Genomic DNA, 26806 nt, shown 5'->3' with positions numbered 1-26806 from the left:
TTCTGTAAGTGTGCTGCTGGTTTCTACTGCCCACGTGCAGCACCCTGCACTTGTCAGTATTGAAACACATCCTGTTTATGTCAGCCCACTCCTGTAACCTATCCAGATCTTGCTGCAGTCTTCCCCTCCCTACTAGTGTGCTCACCTCACCCCAAATTTTGGTATCATCAGTGAATTTGAACAGGTTGCTTTTCACCCCATTGTCCAAATCGCTGATGAAGAAATTGAACAGCGTGGGCCCAAGGACTGAGCCCTGGGGGACTCCACTGCCCACTTCCCCCCAGGTCGAATATGACCCATCCACCACCACCCTGAGTACGACCCTTGAGCCAATCTGCAATCCATCTGACTGTGTAGGCATCAATGCCACAGTCGCCTAGTTTTTTAATGAGGATGGTGTGGGAGATGGTGTCAAAGGCCTTGCTGAAGTCTATGTCCATGGCAACACCTGCATCCATTGCCTTTGTGACCTGATCATAAAAGGCAATCAGGTTGGTCTGACATGACCCTGAGGAGCTCAACCTGTCTTAAAGAACTACCACACAGCAACATGCAAAGAGAATCAAAGATACAAATAGATAAAATAACTGCATCTTCCTGAAGAGAGAAGCCAAAGCAGCCTGCCAGTGTGAGACCATACTTGCATGGCAGATTTTTAATTCTGAGAAACAGACAAACAGAGGAGGAGCCGACAGCTTTATTTCCACCTCCCACAGGCACTCCACCCACCCCCACGTTAATGGCATTTTACAAACAATTCCGAACCAGTGGGTTAATGTCTGCACCAGGCTATAATAAGGCAGCCCCATCATGGAAATTGTTTTATTCATTTGTGCACAGGGCCCAGACAGTTTGGAATGTCACTGCCTGAACATCTGTCATACAAGCTTTATAAAGCCCCGTCAACAACTGTGTTATCCTACACAGCTGCTTCCCTTTACTTGTCCCACTGCACAACAAACACATCTTCAGGGAAAAAAGTTATGAACTTGTATTTCTAATGGGTATTTTGTTATCTTCTTCAAAAGTACACATCATTCTCAGAGTCCTGTGCCAATAACAAAATCTCACGGGTACTACAGGTTAGCTAGTGCCACAGAACTTCCCTAGAAAAGACCACAATTTCAATGGTCCTATTAATCCGTCTTCAATAGCATAACTCTGACGATAACAAATTCCTTTGACTCCCTTAAGGAACATTTTTGCTTGCATTTCTAATGCAGCAACTTGTTGTTTTTCTGTTTGCAGATAAGCTTCCCCAGGGCTGCCCCATATACCAGTGCTGGGTAAAGTGTTCAGGAGTTTGTGATTACAGAGGGCTACTTTCATTTTTTGGAACACAGAATTTTTTTTAAAACTCCCTGCAGCAAACAGACTGGGAGTACATTTCATAAGAGAGGCCAATTGAAAGCCACTCAGATTATGAGCAAGTTAATAGGATTCCTTCATCCCTTCTGTGCTTTCCACATCAAGAGATGAGTCAACACATTCTCATGCTGGCCTTCTACTTTAAGTCAGATCAATATGGCCCCATGTATTGAACAGAAGATTAAATCTGGCAAAGTTACAGTGCTTGGATTTGGCACAAGCTGGGTATTAAACCATGTACTGAAGCTGAATCCTTATCTGTTGAAAAAATAAAGGATAGAAAAAAAAGAGGTAGCACTTTGGTATAAAAAAATCATCCAGGCAGCTGGAACATAGTATGTAAGGGGTCAGATGTATCCTTTCACCCTATTTACATGAGTGGAGTTGCATCCAAAGTTAGTTTGGCCCAATGGCTGTATTTCTTCCATACGTTTTACTGAAGAGTTTAAATAATCAAACTTCCCAGGCTGAGTAGATACATGGCTGTGTCTTCCTTAGCTTGCTTGGTCATTTAACAACCTCCCCATGTCAGCCTGGCTACATGATCTGTTTTCCGCTTGCTGGGCTTTATGAATCCTAAGAGTTGTAGTTCAGAAACAGCTCTAATAAAACGAGCGCTGCAGCTTTGGTAAGGGAAATAAATAAGTGTATACTCCGACTACAATTAGACATTACTTTTAGGGGCAAACTGGTTCAATGAAGCATATACAATATATGCAAATCAAGGCAACATGACCTCTGGCCTACAGGGTGGAAGGACCCTCTATCTAATTAGTACTACTACTGCCAGCTTCTATTGGGTCTGGGGATGCCCTAAGAAATGCAGAGGAAATCCTACAAAAAAAAATCACTGCTTTTGCCATCTCTCCTAGAAAGGGTTAAGGGTAATTTTGTTTGTATATTCCTAGACAGCAGAACTGGAAGGAAGAGGGGAAAACACTTAAATGAAATCTATAATTTCTCTCTCTGGCATAATAAAAAATGCCACAACATTTTATTTCCATTTTGGTATTAATTATTGTTACCTGGCTAGGAGGTGTGATGCCTTGGAGATGCTCATGTTTAATCTATCTTCCCTCTTGTGCTGCCCTCCCTCACACAGCCCCATACATTCTTGATTTAAAATGACAGAGGGTTTAACTTAGCCATATTAAGGGCAAGAAGGCATGTTTAAAAGGAAACTACACTAATGCTACAGAGCAATGAAAATTGGGCACAATATCTAAAATTGGGCTTGTGGGTTCTGTGCTGCCTTGTGTTTGTATTTTCATCACAATAAGCCTGCTGGAAAAGCATTTCTAGCTCTCTTGAGGTTAATTCTCAATGCTCAGGGAAATCATGTCTGTAAAACCCTGGTTCATCTCTAATGGATGCTACTGGCTTGAAAGTATTTCAACACTAAAAAAAATAGAGCAATAAGAAAGGATACTGGATAATCTCATCCACCTCGTCTGAGGCAACTGAGTCTGCATCTGTTCCTTTGACTGCTGTTACCACTGTTGAAAATGCCTAAAGAGAAAAATCAGCACAGAACGATTACATTTCATAAACAGGCAAATATATAACATCCCTGCACCTTAGAGACAGTACTTCACTGCACAAGCTTTTCTGTGAACATTTGTGTCAGCAAAAGTTAAAAGGCTGAAGGGAAAAAGGCAGCTCTGTGAAGCATAAAATCTGATCTACACTCAACATAAACAAGGTACAAGCAGCAACAAGGATTTTCACTGTTGGTGAAGCCGTGCTGGTAATAAATGATTCCCAGCAGTGGGAGGGGGGTGAGGGGGCTGGTGATTTGTGGGTCCTGCACATACTTGCAGTGACAGGATGCAGTGTGGTATGAGAAGACTTCAGCTTTCAAAAGTGGCATTGAAGATTTTTTTTTTTTAACGGATACGAAGAAAATCAATTAGCAAGACAGAGCATTGATACATATGCAAGCACTGCTTTCATCTTCACGTACCTCTAACCAGTCAACTAGATTGATTAATCTGCCGCACTCCAAATGAAGCTTATATGCTATGCAGATGTCAGGAGCTTTATTAGAAAAGCATCCCGCATCACTTTTCAGAGCTTGATTCTGATAAAAGAGAAACAAAAAATGAAATCACTAAGTAGTTTTGAGAATCTTATCCTTAAAGATCTCTACGGTTAACAGCAAACGTGGTGCTGATGCAGGAAGTTACTATGGCAGGTATCTGCACATTTATTGTTTGTCTGTTTAGCAACATGGTGATAGGGGCAATAAATATCAGGGAAATAAGAAAATGTGTCATCTGGTTTGCAAAAAGTACAGCTCTTTCACTGCTGGCTTCACTACAGTTCCATATACTAACAACAAGTATGATTTGTTTATTCCCCTTTTCTCCTGCTACTTCTCTTCTGCACACTGGACTAAGGAGGGAGGGTTCAATTCCATGGAAAATAAATTTATTATGATTTTGTTTCTGACCCCATTATCTAATAGAGTTCTTTTTTTCCCACGTGGAGGAAAAGGAATACAAGTATGTATCTCTTGCATATCTTAACAAGCTTGTTTGTTTTTATTTATTCGCTTCATATCCTGCTCTATCCAAAAGGCTCAGAGCTACAATAAAAGCAAACAGCCCATGGACAGGAGATCCCAAACAACACCCCAAAACTGAAGAACTCTTAACTTCCCCCTCCCCTCAAACACTACCTCCCTGCCCAAACCCTTAGAGAAGTAAACCCTCCCACCCATCCCAATCATGCCTCCTAATAACCACCGCAGACATCCAGCTAAAGGACACTTCTTTCCACCCCCCACACTCCCTGCCCTATTTCCCCCCAGAGGAGATCCCCTAACATCCTCTCCAAGCCCACAAACCCCACTCTCCTATGGACGGGCTGCAACTGTTACCCTCCCTGAACAAACACAATGCTCAATTAAAAAAAACCCTTAACAAAAAATGTAAAAAGACCCTCCATCCCCAGTGGACAACAGCAAATTTCCTGTACATTTTATCTTTAATGTGTAAAAATCACCACATTTTCCTCTGATTTGAAAACTAGGTTTTGATGGTAAAGTCATTATCCAGAAAACATTTGTGTGTCAGGAAATCCAAACCGTCAGCAATGAAGCGAATTGACTGGAAATGTTAAGCTAGAAGCAAAAATTTTCGATGTTGTTATTGCAATTTATAGCACTTTGACATCTTATATTTTTATCCATAGCTTTTTTTTTTTTTTTTATACATTTTATTTATATATCCAGTACTTGGTTCCATCCACATTAGCTGACTGGGATCTCCTACCAAGTACACTGCCCTGATTTCTCTGGCACTCAGATGATAATACCTGCCCTAAAAACTGAACTTCAACATCTACAATGAGAGACTGTGGGACCCGAACCTGTTCAGCCTTCACAAGAGAAAGCTGAGCCGGGGGACCTGGTGACCGTCTATAAACTCACTAGGGGGAACCAGAAGGGAGAGACCTTGTTTCCCCTAGCGCCCCCTGGCATAACAAGGAATAACGGCCACAAGTTGTTGGAGAGTAGGTTTAGATTAGACATCCGTAAGAACTGCTTCACAGTCAGGGCGGCTAGGATCTGAAACCAACTTCCAAGGGAAGTGGTGCTGGCTCCTACCCTGGGGGTCTTTAAGAGAAGGCTTGATGCCTACCTGGCTGGAGTCATTTGAGCCCAGTTTTTTCTCCTGCCCAGGCGGGGGGGTCAGACTTGAAGATCTACAAGGTCCCTTCCGACCCGACTTCTACGATTCTATGATCTAGGGCATACTATCGGGTGGCTAGGAAAGAAGTGTCACTTTCTCTAAAACGGAGACTACACTCATAAAGAGAAGATGATGAGACAAGGAGTTCATTTCCTGCTCATGGAATCTCTAACTTGCCGTTCACAACAGATTTGTCCAAGTTATGACAAGTTTAGCTCCAAGGCTGAGGTCAGCACTCACACGTAACTCAATCCCACCACTCGCAAGTAATTCCCTTACAGAGTTTTTAAAAAAATCCAGTACAACAATTTTTCAAATTCAATTGTATTGTTCAAGGAAGACACAAGTTGCAGGCATTAATTTGATGTCAGTGCATCACTCACAACTCAGTCCAGATGGCTTCAGTGTCACAGTTGCACTATCAACTAGCATAGCTGACACCTAAGTTGGCCTATCAAGAAGACATTACAAAACAATTCTGTGATTTAGGAAAACATGGTAAAATCATTCCCTACACTGCCATTTTACAAACTAGTAAGACAGCCAAATTTGTCCAACTAGCTGTCCAAGCTAAAACAAGACAACTTCTACAGTTGACACAACCTTTTTAGTCTTAAGTAGTATGTTAATTTGGACTCAACAAAGGCAACAAGAGCTAATCAGGGGGAAATATTACTTGTGCTCAATGCATGGTCTATGCCAGGGCTGAAGAATGATAGCTCACTTTAGATAACTAGGCCAGGTCTTTATAGCTTGCCCTGAGGGAGCTGCTCAGGTTAACCTCAACTTCCTGGAGCAGCAATGCATAACCAGTCCCTGACAGGAAATAACCAGTGACTAAGACTGATAAGCAGGAAGCAGCTCCAGAATGCAAACAATCATTAATGAAAAGGAAGACTTTAAATACCAATACAGCACTTAACTGGCAACTACTGCTACTTTAAAATAAGGAGCATAAACAACTGAAAACAAATTCAGAACCTTCTAAGGGGAGTGTCCTAAGGGGACACTTACTTATTCTCTGCCTCAGGGGGCTTGTCAGTGTCCTCCTCCAAAAGCAGGATAGCCAACATGCAGCTTAGGGAAATATTTACTACTTAAATTATCTTTATTGGGTGTTGTTGTTTAAGATCTATCAAAAGCTCTCCTTGCTATCACCCTGAGACCAAGCATCCGCAGCTGCCTGAATTCCATACATTTTGGGCTCAGCTTCATCATTTTTGCACTGGCACCGAGCCAAACAGTGCCTAAGTGAGATCTTCTGAACTGCCAGGGAGCTGGGTTTTTGAAAAATCTATCAGGACAGAATTACAATTCTTTCTGCAAAGCTAAATACCAACCCAGGTCACACTGGGCTGACTTAGTAACTGGAGCAGATTCCCAGGAGAAGTGGCATCCTCTCATTAATCGTTTACTGGTACTTCACTGTGGCAAATACTTACCTGCTGGCACCTCTTTGGTCAGAAGAGCCCTGAGAACTTTTGCTCTGGATATATCCCATGCAAGCAGAAACTGTGCAAAATATACCATACTGTGTGGAAAATAATTTCTTCTGTTCAAACAGATTAAAATGTTACCAATGCACCGCAACAACCAATAACTGCTGCTGTTCCTAGACACACAATTAAAAACTCAAACATTTTTCAGCAGCATAAGAAATGCATTTAAAAAAGTAAAGGACAGAGTGCATGAAAGGGGAGAACTAAGTCTTTTAAGTTCTGTGACTTCAAGGAGGCAAACATTTATTAAGCACATGAACAGTTAAGTTTAATTAGCTCTCAAAATCCTGGTGCATTTATAGATGGATGAAACTGTAAAGAGTTGAACAAACAGACAAGGACGAACCAATCCAGTACCAAGTGGGTCACGTGAATTTCAAGACTGATCTGTATTCAGGTTGATTCCTGTTTCTCAAGTGTGGGTTTGACTCGAGTAGCATATATATAGCCAGGAATGGCCATAATCAAGCGTTTTTAGAAAGGGTGGCTGCACTGAGGGAAATATGGGATGGGTCTGGGAGGAATCAGAGCAATGTGGGAGAGAGCAAAGGAACCCTGTAGCCAAGGAACCCTGAATTCCCATCCATCCCTCCTCTGTCCCTCCCATCCAACTGATTTCACTCTGTGCGCAAGGAGGGCTGGTTCAAGAGCTCAAGTAAAGGGGAAGTGAGGTTCATTGGAGGGCTGGACCAAGAAAGGTCAGGATGTTAGCACACAACAGACCTTGAAGGGAAGGAATCATCCTTTAGAGACATTTGCATTCAAACAGCCTATTACCAATTTCACCAGTTCTCCATCAAGCAGGCAGTCCACAGGAGTTTATCAAAACCAAGATAAAATACCATTTCTGTAAAATCAGTGTCCCTGGAACAAGCCTAGGTAACTTGCGAACTCTCCTTTTCACAGGCCTATGGTCACCATGTTCAGAGTAGAGAGCAATAAGGTCTTTTTGCTTATCCCTATGGAGAAAGGGAACACAATCTCTTGTTCCAAGACATGAGTATAGGAACAGTCTTCCCATCCAAACCTCTTACTAAAGCTGCATCATCTATTTTCCCAGAGACAGGCAGATTACCTGGCTCCCAGCCAACTCCCCGGTGGCTCTGTAAACAGCCACTTGCTAATTCCCTGTGACAGACTCTCGTGTGAGCCAAACTTTACAAAACAGCAAAATTGAGATGCAGGCAGCTTACCTAGAACCTTCACAAATATACTCAGTACCACAAGCAACTTAGATTTGCTCTGTTCTCACCTTCAGATAGAAATAGGGCTTGTTCAGAGCAGTATGAAGAGCAGTGCGTGGGGCAGCATTCAAATGCTCACAAAGGGTGCTTGCTGCGCTGAAATACACCACCTCATGCAGTGTCTGCATCTCTGCAGGAGCAAGGTAATTTCTGAAAGAGCAATGTGAATTTTAAAAGAAAAAAGTAGGCCTCTACCTAGAAGAGTGCTATGAAACCCTACTGCAGCCATAAGTCTTTACAGAGACTGCAAGAAAGTGCATGTCTCAACAGGCATCAAGAGAAACCCTTCTGAAAAATGGAGACACTCCAATACTTAAAAAGTTGCTGGCTTAAAACATCAGCTGTAATTCTAAGGATTACAGCTGTAACCCTCACTTTTATGGCTTTTTATTTAGACTCCTACCTGAATGAGGGGACCCCATAATAGAGGCAACAGCTTGAATACCGAGACCAATTGCTTATCTTGTCCATTACTTCTTACTGTATCTCCTATCCCTTTAAATTTCTTCATTGGCTTCTTTTTAGCTTTGTCATCAAATTCAGGCTTCCTCTCTTGGCCCACATAGTCATACATGAGTTAGTTCCCTCTAGCTTCTCTGTCCCAATTCCTTTTTACTCCATGTTCATTCTTTCCCTGTATTGAAGCAGTGAAGTAACCACTGCCTTCACAGCCTTTCCTCTTCTGTTCTCCCTTTTCTTCCTTGTGAATGCTTATGCTTGGAACTGCCTTTGTGACCTATCTGCCACACTTTACTTCTTTGTTGGCACAGTAACCAAAGTAGAAAAGAACATCTCACACACCTAGCCCATATAATTCCCAAAGAAACAGCGCACTGATCAGTACTGATTATGGTGCGAGCTCATGCTTCATCCTTCCGCAGTCGCAGGAATAAGTTACACAAACTGCTTCACAGAATTGTAGAGTACTGGAATTGGAAGAGATCTCAGAAGGTCATCTCAATCAAGTGTTTGTTTAACTTGTTCTTAAAAACTTCAAAGATGGAGACTCCACAATTTCTATGGGCTACCTGTTCCAAAGTTTAACTGCTCATATTGAGAAAGTTCTTCCTCATCTCCAACCTAAATTTTCCTTGCTGAATTTTGAGGCAAATACTGCTAGTCCTGTCCCCTGCAGCTACAGAGGATCATCCATCTTCAACTTCTTTATAACTACCCTTCAGGTATCTTAAGTCTGTTATCAAATTCTGCCCTCCACCTCAGTCTTCACTTCTCCAAACTAAATAATCCTAGTTATATGTCTTCTCATAAATCATGTTTCCCAGTCCTTTGCTCATATTTGTCACTGTCTGCCGAATTCTCTAATTTGTCCATATCTTTCTTTAAGCATGGGGCCCAAAACTGGATACAGTTTTCCAGGTGAGGCCTTACCTGTGCCAACCAGAGCAGGAAAATTAACTTCCTTTGATTTATGAGTGATGCCTCTATTAATAAAGTCTAGTATGCTATTGGTCTTTTTTGCAACAAGAGCACATGGTGACTTACATTCCGCTTCTGGTCCAATGTAACCCTCAAATTCTTTTCTGTGGTATTGCAGCTTAGCCAATCATTCCCTAGTTTTGTGTTGGTGCATTTGATTGTTCCATCTTAACTGAAGGACTTTTCACTTGTTCTTGCTGAATTTCATTTAATTAGTTTCAGATTATATTTCCAGTTTTCAAATTCATTCTGAATCGTAAGTCTTATCCTCCAAAGTGTTTGCAAGCCCCTCCAACGTGATGTCACTATTAAATTAGTTAATGATGCACTTGATCCTGTCCTCCAAATCATGAATGAAGACATGAAACAATGCAGAGACCCACGGCAGACACCTGGGGAACCTCACTCAATACCTCCTCCCAAGCAAACATGGAGCCAGTGATGAATCACTAAGTACAATGATCCAACCAGATTAAGTATGTATCTTAATAAGCTCACATTCAATTTATGGAAAAGAGGTATTCTCGGAGATCTCAACCATTGCAGAAATAAGAGTCATACTTCAGGGCTAGTTGCAATTTTGATAGACATGAATTTCTCCTCTGAGTCTCAGCTCTTCAGAAACTTGTTGTTTTGGATATAAGTGTTTTTGTGTGGTACACTAGGATACTGCAACAAACTAAAAGTGGGGATCTGAAGACAAGAGACTCACCTTACAAGACTGTCTATAAAGTCAACAACTTCAAACCGGAGCATTTCAAACTTGGTTAATTTCTTAGACCTTGAGTCTTTCAGCTGCAGCAAAGTCTATAAAATAAGCAACATCCTGTCACTTGGATGGCAAACTTATTTATCTAGAGTAATACTTGCTGCATTTTAGAAGTCAAAACATGCAAGATAGTTGCCATTGCTTTCCTAAATAATACATGATTGTAGGAAAAGTAATAAAATTATATCCTCAGAACTGTATTCTCAATTATTATACTGTTTTACAAAAGGTATATAAAGTATATAAATATCTGGCTGTGAAAAAATGGAAACAAGGGCATGCATGTTTAGTTTCTCGCGGACAAGTAGCAGTGGGACACCTTGTGTTGGGCAGGATGTAAAATTTTCAAATTAGTCACAGAACATGGTTTGTTCAAAAGCAAGACGCACCTAACCAAAAAAGCAACAGCTTAGAAGGGATAAATCCTGTAAATTTGTTTGGAGAAAGTAAAATTAGTTTGACCTTTTGAAGATGATAGAGGTCTGTCTTTTTCTGGAGTTCCTTTTGTGATGACATAGGCTCATCTTGCACTTTGCTGGCTTCTGCTACTAGAACAAAAAAATCAGTCAGTGGTCAACATGTAGGTTAAACTTTCTGAATTACCTCAATAAACCTGTTAACCCAGGCTACCCAGAGATCAAGTCAATATTACTTTCATGTGAGATAGGAACCCAAGTCCACTTACATACTAGATTTTTCTACTGGTAAAGGGAGTACAAACAATAGGTTCACTGTATAATGTATTCTACAGTTATGTGAAACCAAACTGTCAGCACAAGACCTCTGCAGTACTTAAGCCCTAATGGTCCATAACCTCAACTAGCGTTAACTGGCAAAGTTCCACTGACTTCTCTGGAGATGTCACTTAATGAGCTTTCAGAAATCTAGACATAGTATAATTTGGTTTTTCACTGAAATTGAAGATGGACTGGTAGCAAAGAACCAAAGCCTGAAAAAAGTGAAACTGGGATATACTGAGGCATATTATTGATCACTTTTAGCCTGGTTTTAGTTTATATCCGAGTTTTACTTATGTTGATAATTGTGTCCATTATTAGCAAGCTTCTTTTCAACACGAACATGATAAATTAGGGTGTTATGTCTTATGGTTGTGTCTGGGCTGGCTGTAGTTTTGCTAATATATTAGGCAATGGATTTGAATGGGATGGTTTGGATAGGGATGAGCTTGCCACAGACAAGGGACTGGATTAGATGATGTCCGGAGGTCCCTTCCAACCCACTTTTCTGTGGTTTCTACGAGAACCCTGTCCCAAAAACATCCTCCCTAAAAAACACCTCCATATGTTCCATGTTAAGACTCAGGTTTGGAATACAAAACCAAAAAAATCCTTCTTTTTCCCTAGTAATAATTAACTCTAAAAAACCCAAGTGATTTAGGTCATTTGCATTCCTATGGTGTTGGTAATAAATTAGACAAGTCCAGCACAGGTTATTCGTGATGTCTAATAGCAGCTTGGAAGCCTACATGAAGTGAGGTAGTCTTTTCAGTCTAATGCCTAGTAGAGAGCTGTCAGCATCTCAACATCACCACCATAGTTTGCTATCCAGAAGAGTGTAAAAGATTCAACGGAAAAAATGACTCAACTCCTCCCTGCAATCCTACATGTGAGCCCTCAAATGGAGAGCACTGCTATTTTCAGTACTCTTGATTTTTATCCCCAGCTTTGCAGTCTTACATATTTTAAGGCCCCATCTCCTACAGAAAACTGCTTACTGGGTATTCTTAGCTTTCAATGAAGAAAAAAGTATCTAGCTATCCCTATTACAGAGAAAAGACTGAAATGTAAAGCGAGCATACCCTAAGGCTGGATCCAGATGTGCAGGCACATGTGTTTTGTGGCTCTGCAAATTTCTTTGCATCACCACAAACTTCACGAGTTGCACAGTAAACATTGCGTGGTGCTGCTAATTTACAGCGCTAAGGCAAAATCTGCTACCAGGATTCTCAGGTAGCCAAAAAAAAAATCCCAGAAAAAATGGCGCAACCCACGCCAAGTTGGCAAGCACCGGGACAAATGCAGAGATGGGGGAGAAAGCAGCCCAGAGCAGGGAACCCTGCTCTCCCATCTCTGCACATGCTGGTTGGCTGGGGCACAGGGTGCCTCAGGAAGGACAGGGCCAGGCAGCTCTGGCAACACTGCATCCCAGCCACATGAGGAGCAGATGGCTTGGGCGCGGGCTGCCTCAGTGAAGGGGCTCCACAGTGCCCTGGGCTGCCTGCACCTCCACCTCCACAGGCCACTCTTCGGTGTACAGGGTGCCTCAGGGCAGGGGATGGATAGTCTCTGCCGAGGCACCCTGCGCCCCAGCCAGCCCCTCCTGCAGCACATGGAGCAGTGGCACACTGTGTCCTGCTGCAAAGGCTATGGGGAAGGGTGTACACTGTGGCACAAAAGTAGTGGCAAAAATTTTTGCCACTACTATTTGTGGGCATGCCCCTCCTTGTATGGACTCAGTCTAAAGGTCAGAAATCAGAAAACAAAGTTAAACAAGCTCAAATATATACGTATTCGCAACTCTCATCATTTGAAGACAACTTAGTGAACTCTGAGGCCTGACTTACGACTGTCAAATGCTTGGGGTTTATATTATGCTAGTTCTGGTTTCCAAAGAAGCTGGTAATACACAGCCATTCATCAGCTATTTTCATTTTTTAAAAGAAAACAAAAAGGCTAAAAGTAGCTTGGGGTAGTTCCAAAGGTGAACTGAAACAAATGTGAAAGATTCCCCATATGCATGCATTAATGACAGCCTGAAAGGAGATTTAGATGACATCCAGACAAATGAAAAATGAAAACCATATTTCTGTATGTACATAAGATGCAAGATTTCAATCAGGAAAGGCCTCTCTCTCCCCTTCACTATTACTGTGATATATTAACTTTGGGCTGGTTTTATCAAATGTTTCCATCAGCTCAAAACAGACTTAAAAGAATGATACTTTGCTGCCTCTAGCTCCACATTTTGATTTTTTCAGTTCACTAGACAAACCTGGATGGAAGGAATTTTGTTGTTGGTTTACAAAGCAGATTTCTGTTTCTTTACTTCAGGGGACTCTGAGTGAGATTTGTGTTTGTAATCCATTTTGGCATACCTTCAAAAGTTTCTGCTGCAAGCCAACACAGTCACAAGAACGTGCATAGTTTTAGAAGCAGTAGAAAGTCATCTGGGCCAACAAGCCTGTCCATTTACCATTCATCTCAACTTTCCCTTAATGCTTTCCCATCACACATCAAACCATTACTTCTCTGAAAATAAATCTTGGCCTTTCTTGAAAAAACTCCTTTATACTCTTTGTTTCAATCATCTTCCCTCAAACCCTCTTTATTACCTCATGTGCAATGTAGCTCTGCTACCCAAATTCTCTCTGTATCCTTTATTCCCCATACTTCAAATGTTTTTTGTATCTTTTAATATTCAAATGTATGAATTCTACTGAAATCTTTCGTAAATGTTATGTTCTAAAACCTGCTAATTCAAATATTTCTTTTCTCCAGACTTGATGAAACTAGTCTTCCAAGGGAGCTTAGATTTTCCTAAACTAGATCTTAAGGGCTTGTCTATAATGCTGCCCTGTCAGCCCCAGACTGCTGCTTAGGAAACAGTCCTGCCCACTCCCACTCCATGCATACGAACTAGAGAGCAAGGCGGTTAGACTGGGGGAACAGCTATCCTGGAAGAGCCTAAGAAAGGCAGGCACATGCTGAGAGTCCACTCAGAGTCGTTCTAAATCTCCAAGCCAGTGCTGGGAGATGTCCAAGTTGGGTGTGAGGAAAACAGGAGCAAGTGGGCAAAGCTGCCTTCTTTGGCAGTGATCCAGGTCAGGCAGGAAGATCCTGTCAATAAACCCTCGTAGATTGCCTTCCTTGAAGTGACTGCCACCTTCCTGTGTTACAGTGGCTAATACTGGACCCAGGTTACCCTTGGACATGTGGTAGCAACTGCCCGATATGAACAACAGTCCACTTTGTTCATTTTCTGACCCAGTCCTCATGCTGCGATTCAGTGCCTTGTTTGAGTTATTACTATAACTGTGCAATGAACTGATATTTATTTTCCCACAATAATCCTCAAACATTTCTTCTGATCAGCACGCTACCCATGTCTGTAGCTGTTGTTTCTGTGCTCACCATCTACTGGCCCAGCTGTCTGAACCAGGGGCCTTCCATCAGTAAATGAGAGGTAGGTACCGCCTGCAGCGCTGCCTCTTAATCCAGCTAAAAGGTGCTTTGATTAAGAAGAAGCATGATTTCTATGGGCTAAGCTTCCTTTTGCAAGGACGGTGACTTTGTGTTACATTATAAACAGTTTCTAGGTTGCCACAGGGCTGTACTCAGGTTTCCCATAATCTGAATCCTCTAACTCTCAATTCACTTTGACTGGAGCTTGTTTTGAATTTATTAACTGGCATGGTAACAAACCCAAAAATACTTAAAATGAGTTTGTTACTATTAATATTTTAAGATTTTGACTTATTCATTAAACATCTTTTGATATTTGGCATACACTTGATAAAATACTCAAGACACATTAATTATCAAATGCCTTTTGAGCTGTCCAGTTCCCTATTTCCCATAACTCTACCATCTTAAAAAGCACGAGCCATCTGGCTGTAACAGAAATAAACAATTCCTATTCTGTATGTAATTTGTTTTCCATAGAAAGGTACTGTCATATAAAACACTAGTCATACATTTTTCAAGTGAGGAAAATTTTGAGGTTTGATATAACAATGCTATGTAACAACAGTAGCCAGACCAATGAATTTCCTCAGTCAAAATGCAAATTCTTTGTAGTCATTGTATAATGGATTGCCGCTGCTGAACAATTTGGCTTGATGTTACACACTCACCTTCCAGATTTTGAAATTGGGCCAAGAACTCCTTCAGTTTCTCTACTGTGTTGCCAAACTCTTTTCCAGGAAAAGACATAAAAATCTTCACGCATTTTTGAAGCATGGCCACCAAGTCAGCCTTACACAACATCCTGAAAAACAGAATCAATAACTGTAATATAATCAGCAAACAGGAAAGTTTTCTGAAGTATTTAACAGTTTTTGCTACTTATTCAAAAAAGGGAGAAAATTATCCCAGTATTTTCTCACTTCAAAATACACAGCTTTCCTGTACAGCTGATGTCCTTCCTTGCTGTTACACATCTTTATTTACTGCCCTGTGTTTAAAAGTAGCCCAACCATCTATTGGGAGAGAAGCAAGTATCCTGCAGTTTCTCTGAAGTATTGAAGATGACAAAGTTTGTTAGTATCTGGTCTCCAAAGTGAACAAGATGAGGATGCATCTTCTAAACACCTTTCTCTGTGATTCTAGTTTAGAAGGGTGAACTTGGACTTGGCACGTTTGACAGGGTTTGCAATTCATAGCAAACAAAGCATGAATTACAGAATCTGGAATAGTTACTAGGGCTCTGCAAAGCTTCGGACTGCAATTCGGATTCGAAGATGATTCAGATGCCAAATCTACAAATCTGAATCGAACTGCTAGAAGTGTTAGACTTTCCGAATCAATTTGGAAAAGATTTGGTGGTTCAGCCATAGAGTATAACGGGGAATCAATGAAATATCCGTAACTTTATTGTTGTGGGGCTGATTTGGATGAAACTTCCAGGGTTGGTAGCGGCGTCTGAGAGCATGAAGCCTGCCAAGTTTCAAGGAGATAGGTGCAGGGTTTTCTGGGAAACTGCACCTCAAACTGCTGACAAGCAAAACTCATGACATAGGTGACACTGCATGTGTGTGTTAAGGCACAGGGGGGTGAAAACTGTAGGCCTGCTAGGCCCTGCTGCAGCCACAAAGCCTGCCAGCTGTCAAAGAGATAGGTGCAGGGGGAGTCTAGGTTCTGGGGCCCTGCACCTCTGGCTGCAGGCAGGGAAAACTCATGACATGGGTGCTTGTGGGACTGTGTGTGTGTTCAGGTATGCCCTTCCTGGTGCTGGGGCCTCTGCACAACACGGCAGTGTGCCCTCATGAGGCCGCCTCCTCCCCTACAGCCTTGACCAGTTCACCACTGTAAACAACAGCACGTCAAAATAATTTAGCTGGCTCAACACCAATAGCACCAGCAGCAGCAAAGGTATCCAGACAAAACTGTCACAGAGCCTTTCTTTTTATAAAGGAATTGACAGCAAGAAGTAAAGATGTTGTGTTGCATATATGTTACTCGTGGTATGTGATGGCTTATCTTGTGTTCTTATGTTTATTATGACAAAAACCAAAATAGTTGGAAAAATATATCTTAGGAAGCTTTCGGGTTGAAAAATCCTTTATCAAACTGGGGAAGTACGTGCAGTTAGTGTGTCTCCTGGTCCTGGATGGAAGGAATAGTAAAGAAGCCAGAGGCTGGCTTGGCATGCAATGCAGGCAAGAAAGCCAGTCAGTGGAAACGGAAATGGGGACGTCATGGGGTGAGGGACAGGCTGGGGAAAAGGGGATGTAGCTGCGCAGGTAAAAGTGTAGAGGTGCAGTTTCCCAGAAACCCCTGCACTTATGTCCTTGAAACTTGTCAGGCTTTGTGGCCTCAGCAAGAGCTACTACCCTTGCAGTTTTCACCCCACTGTGGCTTAACACGCACACACATGTGACATGGGTTTTGCTTTCAGGACTTTGAGGTGCAGTTTCTCAGAAACCCCTGCATCTATCACCTTGAAACTTGGCAGACTTCATGCCCTCAGCAGAAACTATCACCCCTGCAAATTCCATCCAACTCAGCCAAAAAACAACAAAGTTATAGATAGTTCACTGATTCCCCGTTATACCGTATGGCCGAATTTCTGAATCGACTGGGCCAAATCGAAAATCGGACAAGCGATTCGAATCTCTGAATCGAATAGGCCAAATCCATACTGGCCCAAATCCGAACAGAATAGCTGCCTATTTGCATAGGCCGTAATAGTTACCAATAGCTACCACGTTAAGTCCACAAAATCCATTACAATGTGAATCCACAAATTAATTTAAATCAAAATCCGTATTATTGCTTTGTGTGTTTAATTAATATAAAACTGTTACCATGTGCATGTAAATGGTACTCGTAAGCTCTAGATCTCAGTGTTTTCTAGAGATGACTAAATATTTCTGTCTCACTATTTTCATTTGAAAGGCAGAAAAATCTTCACAAATATCCAATATAAATGAACTGTAAAACTACTGGCAATAAACATAATGAGTAATTAATTTAACTCACTGACTTAACATACAAGTCTTCTTCTGAAGTACAATCCAAGACAGATTTAAAACAGAGACCATATTGGTTCTGAGTATGATGCATTTGACATATGGCAGTGCCTAGGAAACCTTGCTAGGGAAAAGGACCCACAGTAAATGCTAAGTTTATATAAACTAAAACAAAAAATGATCCTTGCCTTCAAAGAGCTTACAACTCAAGGATTAGATAATCAAGATACAGGCAGACAGGGGGTACAAGGAGAGAAAAGGACAATAATGATCAACAGCACAGGCTGCCCCATGTTTAAAAGCACATTGGCCACATAAATATCACCATGGTTTTATAGGTGTTTTAAGGGAGGATATGAAGGAAAATAAGATGTTTACAGGGACCTCCTCCAAAACGTGAGTTGCAGTCTAGAAGAATACAGGGAGGTGCTTATTGGAAAATTTAGCAACTGGCTAGTGGAGGTTGGCATCACAGAATAAATCGGGGTAGAAGCTTATCTCAGTAGGCAACAAGAGATGACAGTGAGGGACAGAAACAAAAATGAAAGAAAGAGAGGAACAAAAATAAAAATGAAGAGTGAAAATGGAACTCAGGTTTGGGGAAACAGAAAAGAGAATGGTGATGTGGTCAAAAGAGCAGGCCAGGATGTGGTCTTCACAACAGCACTCTCAGTGGGTAGGACTATTTTCTAAAGACTAGAGAAAAGGGTAATCAAGATACAGATGATGAAGGCTTGCATGAAAATTCTAGGTGTGTGGGCAGAGAAGAAAGGCAGTATCTTAGTGATGGAAAAAAGAACTGGACATTTCCTGGATGTGAAGACCTAGAAAACAGTGTGGGTCAACAGTCAAATTCAAGTTCTGTATTTGAGTGATAGGCAGGATGGTCAGATTGTCTACAGTAACTAAGAAACAGGCCTGGGAGGGAGAGAGAAAAAAAGCTTAGGAGGAAAAATTAAGAGAGTTTTGCTCTAGCCATGTTGAAGCTTGAGTTGAGATGTAGAAGGTTTCTGGTTATCCTGTGCTTCTTTACTTTTGCTTGTCCAGGAAGGAATTTTGTCCCTTTCCTTATTGCTACCTCAATAAGCTAAAGAAGTAGAGCTATAGAGCTAGGATGAGATGGACTGAGGAGGAGAAAAAGAATTCATCTTGAAAGAATCAGCACGGTCATGGAATTTCAATCAAATTCTCTTCAGCTCAAGAGCTGGAGCAGAGAAAGTAGACAGGGGGTACACATCTACACAAGACACTACTGTGTAATGGTTACTGTGCATTTATGTAGCACTTGTATAATCAAGTACTAAATAAATGTGCAATAACCAGAGTTATTGCTCAGTAGCACCAACAAATACTTTTTTTTAGTGATGTTACTGTGCAGTAGCCTAATAATACTGCCCAGCAGCATATTAGCACTGTTTGTGCTGTTACATGCTACTGAGCAGTATTAGTTGGCTACTGCGCAGTTAGCGTCTTGTATAGATACTCCCAGTAAGAGTAAACCAGGGCTCAGTTCTGGAAGGTGGATTCTTCAGTGGGATAGAGGGACAAGAGATTTATGGATAGAGGAGAATGAAGCACAGAGAGAATCAACTTCCGAGGAAAAGACAGCAAGGAGGAAAGCTCTGTGGCAGAAATCATCAAAAGGGGTGGACTAGAACTTATAGAAAGGCTGAGTGATAGGGTTTAGGGGTTGCACGCTGATCTGCAATACTGAAAGAAGGCAGATGACAGAGAGGGGGAAAACTCCAACAGGGATCAGTGCTTGGAGAAGGCCAAGTCAAGTGAACAGAACTTCTGATAAGTAGTAAAGCTAAGCATGAGGAAATGCATAGCAAGGGTAGTGGATGTGTTTTTAGTACTGAAGCTGAAATCATCAACAATTAATATGAGAGACAGAGAGAGAAACACTGAAGCTGAAGTCAGAGAAGAAGGCTGATGGGAGCAATTGGTTAACATGAAGAGGGAGAAAAGCAGACAGCTGGATGCAGGGGTGTTTAAAAAGGAGAATGGAGGATGCAGGAGGAAAGAAGGGCGATTTATGGCATCTGAAAAATGAATGCTCTCAAAGACAGGTGCTAGAAAAGAGGCTAGAGCCAGAAAGGGTATGGATTTTGCTATGGCTATTTCTGAAGTCAGTATTCTGCTGGCTGTGGAAAATAGAGAAACATTTGTTCAAGCCGTGTTCAGTAACATTCCTTGAACTCCTGAATGTAGATCCACATTAACTGAATAAGGTCCTTCAACTGTAGAAAGTTAGAGCTCGAAGAGACCTAAGGAAGTCATCTAATCCAACCCCCCATCCCCAACTAGATCACCCCAGCCAAGGCTCTATCTAGCCAGGCTTTCAAAATCTCCAAAGACAGAGATTCCACAGCCTCTCTGGGTAACCTGGTCTAGTACTTCACTGCCCTTCTAATGAGAAAGTTTGTTCTAATATCTAACCTAAACTTCCCTTGCTGCAACTTGAGACCATTGCTCCTTGTTCTATTATCTGTCACCACTGAGAACAGTTTAGCTCAGGTGTGGGCAATTATTTGGACCCAAAGGCCACGTAGGGAGTTTTGGGGAGCTGTCATGGACTGAGTCAGCACAACCCCCCTGCAACAGGCTCACCAAACCTTCCTATGTGGGATGGAGCTGCAGGCAGGAGGGAGCTGGTGTGGGCACAGGCAACAGCTTCACCCTCCAGCCCACTCTTCTACCCCAAAGAGAGGTTTGGGCAGACACCCCAATTCCCTGAGGGAAGCTGTCACCTGCATCCACAGCTGATGCCCATGCCTGCCCAGCACTGCTTCTGGTGCATGGGCCAGGAGCTGGTATAAGCTGCAAGGCCGTGCTGGAGGTGTGGGATGGTTGGGGTAAAGGGAGAGGGAGAAAAGGGGAGAAAGCAGCCCTGTCCATGAGTGGCAGCAGCTGGTGCTGGGTGCTCGGCAAAAGCAGGACCCAGCAGTGGGCACACTTGCTGCTTCCATGGCCCTTCTGGCTGCAGCTGCCTGGAGCATGCGCCACAGCTGCCCTGTGGCTGCTCCATGCTACTGCCACCCTGCACCACCTCCAGCCCACCTTTGGCCCTCAGAATGGCAGCAAGGAGGAGCTGCAGGGCAGCCCCAGTATGGGCTCTGGGCAGCCACAGCCAGAATGGCCCCGGAAGTGGCAAACACACCTGCTGCAGGGTCTTGCTTTCGACTGGCCACTGCTGCTAATCATGGGCAGAGCTACCTTTCTGTCTCTCCCTTCTTCCTCCTCCTCCCTCTCCCACAACCACCCCACATCTACAGCACAGCTCGACAGCTTACACCAGCTCCTGGCCTGTGCACCAGAAGCAGCACCAGGTGGGCGACAACATCAGCTGCAGATGCAGGTGGTTTGTTCCTGCTGGAGATTGGGGCATCCTCCCAGGTCTATGGATGACATTGCTGCATAGCTGTGGTCCTAGGCAGTTACCCTGATCCCTGGTGGGAATTTGCAGGCACCGTCCACAGCTGATGTCAGCATGCACCCGGCACTGCTTCCAGCACATGGGGCAGAAGCTGGTATGAGCTGTGGGTGGGGCCAAGAAGTGCCCACCTACCTGGAATGAAGCAGCAGCTGGAACTGCCGGCTCCCCATGGGCCATATCCTATGACTGCGGCCGCTGATCCACAGGCCAGCTACAATTGGTTGGCATGCTGGATCTGGTTCTCAGGCCATTGTTTGCTCACGCCTGGTCCAGCTCCATCCTTTTTGTAACCACTCTTCATGTAGTTGAAGAGTGCTATTAAATCCCCCATCAGTCTTCTCTTCTTCAGACTAAATAAGCCTAGTTTCCTCAGCCTCTCCTCAGAAGTCATGTACCCCAGCACCCTAACCATTTTTGCTGATCTCCACTGGATTCTCTCCAATTTGTCCACATCTATTCTGTAGAGGGGGGCCCACAATTGATGCAACCTACTCCAGATGTGTTCTCACCAGTGCCTAACAGAGGGGAATAATTACTTCCCTTGATTTACTGACAATGCTTCTATTCATGTAGCCCGGTACACCATTAGCCTTCTTGGTAACGGGCACACTGTCAGCTCATATTCAGCTTATTGTCCACTGTAACCCCCAGGTCCTTTTCTGCAGAGCTGCTGCTTAGCCAGTCAGTCCCCAGCTTGCACCAGTGCATGGGTGCACAAATAAGGTTATTCAAGCCAGATGGAACATTTAGAGAAGGAAGCAAGCGAGGCTCTGAGGAGCAAATGTGGTTGGTTCCAAGTGCATCTCATTCCACTCAGATGATGTTCTGGATTGATATCAATGACACATGTAGATCCCCAGAGGCCAGCAGCAGTGGCGTTGCCAGAACCTTTAACAGAGGTTCCCTGGTCCCGAAGGAAAACTGCTGATGCCAAGAAATACAATCATTCTCAAAGAGACAAAAATCACTTGGCAGTAAAGCCTCAAGTTGAGAAGAGGCACGTGTGAAAGGCAGACTGGGACAGGCAAGGGGTCTTCCACATGGTGACATGGACTGGTGGAAGAGAACAGTGTCTCCTATATATTTCTCCACAGGATCATTTTGTGAAACTGAACGCTTCCTCTTCTCTCCTCCCTCTTCCTTGGAACAGAAAGGTGATTTGGTAGCCCTAACTGCTCACTGTAGGAATGACTGGCTCCTACTCTAAGGTCACCAAGCTAATTTTGGGGGCTAACAGTGGTTCCGATGTAGACTGTGGTGCTAAAATAATTTTCCTGTTGTGCCAGGTGGGAAGCTTAGCCCCAAGTAGATGCTGCCTCATGGTGACTTATTTCAGGCCTCACTCAGAGGGTAATACTAGCCCTGGGATACCCACCTGTATCTCCAGTCCCAGTCTCCAATCCAAACACAGGATTTTAGCAGACAGACAACTCGAAACTTGGGAAGAAGGGCTTAGATGGTTCAGTTTGAGTTTAAAGAAGCCAAATATATTTGCAGCCTTAGTCTTAGCTATGTTAAAAGGCACAACAAACTGTACTGGGGCATCCAAGCCAAGTCTAGACCACAAGCTTGCTATGCCTGGAAGCAGAACCTCTTAAACACATCCCCCTACTTCCTCAACTGGAAGCAGGTTATCTGTGTATTTACATGGATTTTCAGGCAAACTAATTAATGTAGCAGAGAGTCCCTGGTTACTGTCACTCAGTACCAGTAAACACGCTGCTTGTAGCCCTGTGGGAAGCAGCTACCCTGCTCCTGGTTCAAGATGCAGCTCACATGGAGCAGCGCAGCATGTTTGGGGATACTAGTGCCAGGCATGGAAAATCTGTGGTCTAGATGTGGCCTAAAAAAACTTGTTCCTGGCCCACTAATTAACTAACAAATAGTAATACAACTACCTACGCTCATGGACAATGGGAGCTTAAGTCTCTGTAGTGAAGGCAGAGGAACAGAGATAAGGGTGTGCATGTCCTAGTGCAACAGCACTCCTTTATCCTCAAAAGACATCCTGAAAGAGCTTTTCTCTTCAGTGCTGTAACTCCAGGCCAGTGGTACTGAATCCCTTAAGGGAGACTCCAAAGAAGAATTCCCTATGACCACAACACTGTGCCTGTGCCAGGACCACCACATTGGCTCAACATTTCACGATACTTGTACTTAACAGGAGGAACAGTTGCAACTACAGCATATTTTCTCTAAACTGGCTTTGAAGTTTTTCCTATTCTAAACATTCACAACCAACAGCAGTTCTTGTTTTGCTGGGACCTATATTAAAATTGCAAAGCTACAGAAAATACCAGCATGGCTCCTGGCCAAAGATAAAATGCAATTTTACAAAACAGAGAAATAGTAAAGCTGTTAATAAGTAATTGGGAGAAGTTACTTAAATTTTCATGGCAAGTCAAAATTTTGCCGGTTTATATTGATAATTACCATTAATAAAAGGAATGCTGGAAAAAACTGTAGTACTGACAGTTTGTTAAATTTATGAACACCCAATAAATAATCACATAAAAAATTCTAAGAACCTCATTCAAACAAGTATTTCAAGTGAGTTGCCAAAATCCTAATGCATATTGAGCACTCTTAAGGTAAGTCTCTACTGCACACTTCAATGCCCTGTAAAGATACCATCAATAGTTTTTAATGAGCTACTCCTAGTGCCAAAAAAGATTGACACAGAGCTCTGCATAGGGAAAAATATCCAACTTCACAGCAGGTCAGCTGGTTGGTGGGTGTCCTCAAATGTTGTTTCAAAGCTTTGACAGTCATTTAGTGGGCAGTGTAGACATACCCTCAGTAACAGACAGTGACTTCAACTGGGCTACTCAGAGTAAGAGAGGAAGTGCACAGAGGAAGATACTAAAAATATGGCTTTGCGTGGGTCCTGACAGCTTACCAAAACAAACAAAACTGCAAATGAGAAACAATAGCCAATTATTTTTACAATCAATAATATATTCAGTTACAAAACTCCAAGGCAGGAAGAGTTCTAAACTTATGGCTCTGGAGAGGCAGATGGAAGATGTGCTACATATCTAAAATAAAACATATAGAAAATGGAAAGAAGATTACCTCACTAGCTGAAGAGCTGACTCATATTCTTCTGTTTCCCACACTCTCTTTTCTAAACATGCACAGTGCAGCTCTCTGATCTATAAATCAGCACATGAAAAATAAATAAATAAAATGTCCGACAAAACAAGTAATGACAAGTTTTACATTCACTTTACAAAATGATGGCCAATTTGAAGCTTGATTCTGTGAGCTGCTGAGGGTCCTTGAATCATATTGACCGTAGCTGGACATGAGGTCATTCAGCATCCGGTAAGACCAGGGGCCCTCAGAGTTGCAAGAATGAGCTTATATCTAACAGCATGTTTTAACACAGTCCATTCAAGAAAAAGCACTGCCAAAGATTAGATGTAAAACCGTGCCAAATCCCACAAATCAAACAAACATTCTCATTGGCAAACACCAGGAAAATTCACATTGTGTCTGCAGCTAAGGCCCACCTCTAATGATGATGTGGGGGGCGGGGAGAAGAATTAACTGCTTAATATAAAAGTCAAATTTGTTTTTTTTAATCAGTGATCCAAATACAGGTCAACAGGCGAGGTACTAGTAAGAGTACCAATGACTGTTTCATTACTGCTATTTTGTTTCTGACCCAGGAATGCTAATTCTCATGCGAGTTCTAGATTTAGGCAACTGGCTGATTGAGGATAGGAGGCATGCAAGATAGTAATTCTCCATATACATTCCAGATGCATGGAAGCCAGACATACTACAGATGGGCTGGCTGTTCTGTGCATCTGTTTATCCTACAAGCTCTCCAATGTTTAGTCACAACTGAATATGATATGTGCTGTTAAACAAACCATGTTCTGTTCACCTTCCATAATAGAATTGAAAAAACATCTGACTGTGAATTCAAGGAACCAAGGGAAGCAAAAAAGACAAGAGCATATTTAAAAGTATAAATATGTCAAACCACGAAACAGAAGTCAACATTTCACTGAAATAAACAGATAGTACTTTACCTGTTTGCCCAAAGGGTACTTTGGAAGAGAAGATGTGAAAATGTGAAGACATTTCAGAACTGGGAAATAATTTTCATGGTAAATATGCAAGTCCTCCAGTAATATTTGTGTTACTTCCTAAAATAGTAGAATAATTATTTCAAACTTGTACAATCTCTACCAGAACAGTATGAAATAATAAGAGTACTTTAAAACAAACACTTAATATTTTAAATCTCTTAAGTTGTGACAAACTGAAGTCACTGATTTTACTGATACTTTAAAAAAAGAAAACAACTTAGAACAAGGTTTCTTAATTTAAACACTTGTTTTCCATTTGTACTTTAGTTATTTTCTTAAAGAAAGGTTCAGTTTCATGTTGATTTTAAGCCAAAGATGGGCTTCACACTAAATACAGTACTTTTAGTTGTGCAAAAGAATACACCATATCTGTAGACATCTATTTAAGCACTTAACCAGTTCAACATGCCTATTCAGATTCTTATCAACAGCATGTTATTCTCTGAGAAAACGCAGAATGGCATTTTTATACACCAAGTGATCTGTGTCTAGCTACATTTCAATGGACATAAGCATAAAACAGCAGCTGAGAATGTTTTTGGTTTGCTTTTAAATTAGTTGTCAAGCTACCTTAATTGTTTTTGGATTTCTAAGAAGAAATGGTAAGTTCATCAAAATATATTTTTCATTTAAAAGTGATTTATTAAAAAAAGAAATAATGAAACATTTATCTGTAGTAAGATAATTTACAAAGTTATTACTGTTTACCATAGGCCAGATTCAAAGGGATCCCTCCACTTTTTTCTTCTAAACTTGATTCATCAACAACTCCAATTTACCAAACAAATTTAACATTTAAAGATATAGCCAATTACCTAATATATATAACCCTCCTGATTTCAATGGGAAGTAGGCACCTAACCTGCTTAAGCACTTTTAAAAAAATCACATTAGGCACACATCTTTTTTAATGCCTAAATTCCTTTACAAAAATCTGGCCACATGTCCCTCAAGTATTTAGAATCAGTAGATATCCTACTCTCCCATCTGTTCTTGCTCAGAGATGGGAAGATAAAAATGGGCTTTCCTATCTTTTCAGTTCCCAGCCAGTTCCTCAATTTTTAATGAGCTAATCCAAATGAAGAAAATATTCTCTCTACACCCACTCGGTAAACTGAAAGCAATTAAGACAAAAGCTTTTCTGCATAACAAACTGGAGGTACCGATGTGAAAAAAAACTATAAACACCAGCATTTGCTCCTTTGCAAGGCTGAAAATTATCTAAGTGCTTAATGCAGTAAATGACTTTATGACAAGTTCATAGTTTTGAGTTTACTTAAAATATTAAATATTTCTCAGCTCTTGTATACAATTACAAAAGCAGCAACCTTTGATTCATTAAAATGTTAGGACAAACATGGTAATTTTTAAAAGAAAATATATTTACATTTAATACTCAAAGTAGGTCACTTAATTATTTTAAATTAATCTGTATTCACACTATGACAAATTGACAGTAGCAAAATAGTTTTGAACTAAGGTTTCCAAGCAAACTTGATTCATTGAACCACACCATTGTAGAGCACATTAATTAGTAAAAATACAATTTTACAGGTCCCTATATACTTGGCAGGAGGTACAACTTTGGAATCAGGCATTAGATCTCAATTGTGCCCTCCGTACATACCAGTGCAGGGGGCACTTGGGCTCGCCTTGCACCAGCAAGTTGAAAGCAGAGTACGCACAACCTGGCATGACCCCATGTTGTCCCTGGGCTGCAGCCAACAATCTTTATTACACTTACAAATTAATTTTTTTTTGTCAAGGTGAGCAATCTTTTATGTTGCATTGTATCATATAGTTCTAATTTATGGAAAGGAAAGGATATACCTGATTACTATTAAAATATTTAATATAGGCCTCATAGGCAGGCCCTATGAGAAAAGGCAATGGGACCTGAACCTGTTCAGGCTCCACAAGAGAAGGCTGAGGGGGATCTAGTGGCCTGTTACAAACTAGTCAGGGGGGACCAGCAGGCACTGGGGGAGTCCCTGTTCCCCCGAGCACTGCCAGGAGTGACTAGAAATAATGGTCACAAGCTG

The 26806-nt window shown here is 41.9% G+C and overlaps 1 protein-coding gene across 2 annotated transcripts in view; it reads right to left on the bottom strand.

The window, feature by feature from the left end:
• Nucleotides 1–681: 681 nt before the first annotated feature.
• ORC3 (origin recognition complex subunit 3) overlaps nt 682–26806 on the bottom strand; it is an 82687-nt gene continuing 56562 nt past the window's right edge. Inside the window, exons 12-20 of one of the 2 annotated variants that reach the window (XM_019537724.1) lie at nt 24705–24821; nt 23737–23816; nt 14886–15019; nt 10475–10560; nt 9956–10050; nt 7815–7956; nt 3332–3448; nt 2798–2877; nt 682–1985 (exon numbers count right to left, since the gene is read on the bottom strand). In XM_019537724.1, coding sequence (XP_019393269.1) covers nt 1880–1985; nt 2798–2877; nt 3332–3448; nt 7815–7956; nt 9956–10050; nt 10475–10560; nt 14886–15019; nt 23737–23816; nt 24705–24821 — 957 coding nt within the window. In that variant the 3' untranslated portion in view covers nt 682–1879. The remainder of the gene's footprint in view (nt 1986–2797; nt 2878–3331; nt 3449–7814; nt 7957–9955; nt 10051–10474; nt 10561–14885; nt 15020–23736; nt 23817–24704; nt 24822–26806) is intronic. The other variant, XM_019537726.1, reaches the window with a different exon arrangement.

Source organism: Crocodylus porosus, unplaced genomic scaffold (assembly GCF_001723895.1).
Source record: "Crocodylus porosus isolate Cpor-Errol unplaced genomic scaffold, CroPor_comp1, whole genome shotgun sequence".
Classification (NCBI taxonomy): Eukaryota; Metazoa; Chordata; order Crocodylia; family Crocodylidae; genus Crocodylus; species Crocodylus porosus.
This window is presented reverse-complemented; position numbering and strand designations above follow the sequence as displayed.